The sequence below is a fragment of the Austrofundulus limnaeus genome, unplaced genomic scaffold (genome assembly GCF_001266775.1).
Source record: "Austrofundulus limnaeus strain Quisiro unplaced genomic scaffold, Austrofundulus_limnaeus-1.0 Scaffold277, whole genome shotgun sequence".
Taxonomy (NCBI): Eukaryota; Metazoa; Chordata; class Actinopteri; order Cyprinodontiformes; family Rivulidae; genus Austrofundulus; species Austrofundulus limnaeus.
Window position 1 is genome coordinate 441525 of NW_013952679.1, and position 4340 is coordinate 445864.

Below are 4340 nucleotides of genomic sequence, written 5' to 3' on the forward strand. Positions count from 1 at the left end.
TCTGAGTTCTGGTGCATTTGTGCGTGTGGGGGTCATTATGTTACTGCTATGCGGTATCTAGTTACATATCTTTCTGTGCTTTGACTAAAGTATAATTAATTGATGTGCCCTCTGTTTAGGATGATCCTGTTATGGGTCATCATGAAAAGTGTGTGCTTAAAAAACAAATTAGTTAACACACCTATCACCAGACAACTTAGTTATTTTTTCATTAGGTTGTAGTTTGTTGTAAAATGAATTTGGCCACTGGGCAGAAGAAGAAGATTCTCCCAACTGATGTTACGTCTTGCCCCCGACCCAGAAGACAATACATAAAATGTGTTGGTTTGTTTCATTTTGTCACCTGTAGCCACTTTTTGAACAATCACCTCTGAAGACAGACCTGTTGTTTCTGATGATTAACAGGATCAAACACATAAATATAATTTAGAATTTGATGCCAACTGTTGTTGATGTCTCCCATCATGGATGGACAGACCGACGGAAAGCATAAAAGTCCCTCGCCTTGGCAATGGGGGACAAAAATGGATGGATGAATGGATGATAAATAGATAGATGGATGGATGGATGATGGATGGATGGATTAATACATTTATGGATTGATGAATGGATGGATGGGTGGATGGATGGATAGATGGATGGATTAATACATTTATGGATTGATGGATGGATGGATGGATGGATGGATGGATGGATGTTGAATGGATGGATAGATTGATGGATGGATGAATGGATGGATTATTGGATTGATTGATTAGTGGATGGATGAATAGATGGATGGATTAATGGATGGATGGATGGATGGATTGGTGGATGGATTGATGGATGGATTGGTGGATGGATTGATGGATGGATTGATGGATGGATGGATGGATGGATTGACTGATTAGTGAATGGATGAATAAACAAACAAACAGTCAACATGTTCAAAAGTTTGAATAAATAGCTTGACAGAATAATGTTGTTGGTCTATATTAAATACAATAACTTCATGAACACATAAATATGGTGCAGTATAACTGTACAGGGWTGTTGTTGACTGATTCAGTTTTATGTRCTGTCATCCTCAGATGGTGGTAGTTCACATAGARCCTGTTCCAGACCAACCCCCCAAAGAGGTTCCTGGTTCCAGTCGGTGYCTTGTGATTAAAGAAACGGAAGTGGTCCATATCACACGGCAGCAGATTCACTTTGTAGACCAGGAGTCTCCTGACAGCGAGCTCACATACACAGTTACTACTCCACCTTTCTTCACTGGTCCTCACAAGTTAGTATAAACTCACCTTCATTTAGACGTGTTTAAGAAAGCATCCCTTCTGAAGTTTGGGTTATTGTCTTACCGAGCAGCAGTCCAGATGCAGGGAGGCTATTTCTTGTTGACAGCATCCCCAAATTTACCAAAGATGCTAACGCACCAGTTTTGAGGCTCTTTACGCAGGTTATTCTATTTCTTATTTTGTTTTATTCATCAATACATGTGGTATTGTTTACTCAAAATGCAATAATTTGTTTGTTTGTTTGTCTGTTTTTCAGCATGCAGTGAACTTCATGAAAGTAGCTTACATGCCTCCACTCTTGGACATTGGTCCTAACTCTCAGTCTGTCCAGTTTGTTCTATCTGTAACCAATTATCTGGGTAAAACAGTCCCTGGGATCTGCTTTAACATCACTATAGTCCCAGTGGACAACCAGCCACCACAGGTTGGAAGCACGTTTGTCCCCTCCTTTCTCATGTATTGTGTGTGAATGTGAATATAATATGGATATGTTTTGTTTCAGGTCATCACCAACTCATTGACTGTTGATGAGGGAGGGGAAGGCTTGCTGGGCCCTGAACACATGCATGTGTCAGATGTGGACTCTGTGCCGGAGGCCTTGAAGGTGGAGCTTCATAAGGAACCAAAGCATGGAGTTCTACACCTTAGTGGTGATCCACTAATAGCAGGCCAGACCTTTGATCTGCAAGACCTGAAAAGCCTTAAAGTTAGGTCAGATATTATTCCTTTATTCAACCTGTGAAGGATTTTATTTTGAAAGTCAMAAAAAGCTAAACGCACAAAACAGTTTGGACTTTGTTTTTTGAATGACTTATTTAGGACCTTATGAGATGAGTATTCAGTAAATTGACTGATCTAAATGTGTGATTCAATTCATTTGCTGTTTGGTTAGATTTAAACTTCTGTACTATTTAATTGATTTAAGTATCACAAGCTGCGTTTCCATTGCAAATGTGCACAAAACTTTGTCGATATTCTGTTAATGTCGAAAACACAGTTTCGCAACTGCGGTGTTTCCATTAAGTAAGAAATGCTATTAAAGTCACGCGTGGATACGTTTGTTCTCGCGATAAGTCATTACAAACATGGCGGCAATGGATGTAAACTCATGGCATATTGGTACCGCGACATTAGCACTCATCATCAGAGGGAACGTCAGCATCTTTTATCGAGGCGTTCCAGCGRCAAGTTAGCCTGGTTTAAACCAGACCCTGTCCTTCACTTTGCTTTGTACAAGGGTCTGGACTTGCTGAATAGAGAAGCGTTTCTTGCAGGAGGCGTGGCCTCTGCTGAAGTTTAAAATGACTGGATCGGTTGGCTGCAAGTGCAAGCTCCACTGTGAAGGAGGCTAAGCTAAGAAGCTAACCGGAAATCGTGTGTGCTGTAAACAACCCTACTGAAAGGAGAAAAGTACTGAGCCAAACGAGACGACTGTAAATGAGAGCTGCTGCATTGACAGACAAATTTAATTTAATTTGGAAGCCTTATCAACACGGACTGGCTTCATTCTCTTCCTGCACTGCCGTGTGCTAAAATAACTAGCAGACACTGCGCAGAACATCAACGTCATTCAAAACTCAAACCTTCTGTTTGCTGATTGGCCCAGGTAAAATAAACTACAAGCAGACACTGCACAGAAAATTGATATCGTTCAAAGCCCCTCCTTCTGTTTGCTGATTGGCCCAGGTAAAATAAACTACAAGCAGACACTGCACAGAAAATTGACGTTCTGTTGTCTGATTGGCCCGGCTAAAAATCTGCCAACAAAATCCATCTCAATGGGAGAAGTCCCAGACGGAGCAGAGAAGGGAAACTAGAATTGAGCGGAGCTGCTTAGGAAGGCAAGGGCCAGGCTAGCGACAAGTCCCTACTTGGAAGCGGCTACGTATGCTGTTTTTGGGAAATTGTGGTCGGTGAGTTTACTATTTTATACTACTTGTGATATTACTACTATTTCTACTTCATGTTGTCTTCTTCGTCATCATCTTTTTCGCCAGTAGAAGCAACCAGTTGTTGATCACGTGACTCCCGTGATGCGAAAAAAGTGTTTCCATTGCAGTTTTGCGAAAAACATAATTTYGATATGGCTGAAATACCACCTCATCCTAACGCAAAAACGTTTTGTCGAAAAACGTAATTTTCTCGAAACTGATGTGTTTCCATTGAGCAAATTTATTTCCAAAATTCTAATTTGCGCATTTTCATGGCCAATGGAAACGCAGCTACAGTCTCCTAGCTCAGCCAAGGCTCTATGAACATTGGGGGAGGTTTCAGATAAAATGTGGATTGGTAAAATCCAAGAACTAAGAAGAATCATTTTGCTGGTTTTATATAAAAAAAAACTAAAATAGGTTAGCCTGTATTTTTCATGATTCTTTGGCTAATTGTTCATTCAGGTATAACCATGACAACTCTGAAACTACAGAAGACTCCATTGCATTTATGGCAACAGATGGCACCAATTCTGCATATTTTACTCTGCTAGTACATGTAAGTACATGATGAGGACGTGACCCATGAATAAACAATGTTAAATAGTAACGAGGGTTTAATGGTACATGTATGTATATATATTTAGACATATGCACTGAACTAGGATGGATTTGTTAGTTGGAGATGATCACTACTCTCATCTAGTGGGCAAACATTTTATTTAGATGTATTTTGCAAACAGTGATGACAGAAAAGAAGCAGAAGAAAAAACTATACATAATCAAATAAAGGATGAATGGCTGGTTCAGAGAAACACACGGAATCCTAAAGACTTGGCTGTTTGGTTTAAATAAGCTGTGTGGAAAGATTTCCTGGCAGAGGGATACAAGAAGTGTTTGCAACCTGTAATGTTTTGAGAAACATTATAGCATACCATTTGCTTCTGTAAGACGCTGCTTACAGTTCTTATTGGATGGAAAAAACAATACAGCGCCCCCTATGGACCAGCCGCCACTGATACAGTATACTGTTTTTACTTTTCATTTTATAGTAACTCTCAGTAAACAAATCCTTAACTCTACTGCTCAACTCACCATCCATCCATCCATCCATCCATCCATTTTCTTCCGC

At 40.1% G+C, this 4340-nt stretch overlaps 1 protein-coding gene across 3 annotated transcripts in view; it reads left to right on the forward strand.

The window, feature by feature from the left end:
• The window catches only part of frem1a (Fras1 related extracellular matrix 1a), a 48565-nt gene that overhangs the window by 19873 nt on the left and 24352 nt on the right, over positions 1-4340 (forward strand). For all 3 annotated transcript variants that reach the window (XM_014021073.1, XM_014021074.1, XM_014021075.1), the window contains exons 11-15: positions 1071-1267; positions 1348-1438; positions 1534-1701; positions 1780-1988; positions 3674-3767. In XM_014021073.1, the coding sequence (XP_013876527.1) occupies positions 1071-1267; positions 1348-1438; positions 1534-1701; positions 1780-1988; positions 3674-3767 (759 nt within the window). The remainder of the gene's footprint in view (positions 1-1070; positions 1268-1347; positions 1439-1533; positions 1702-1779; positions 1989-3673; positions 3768-4340) is intronic.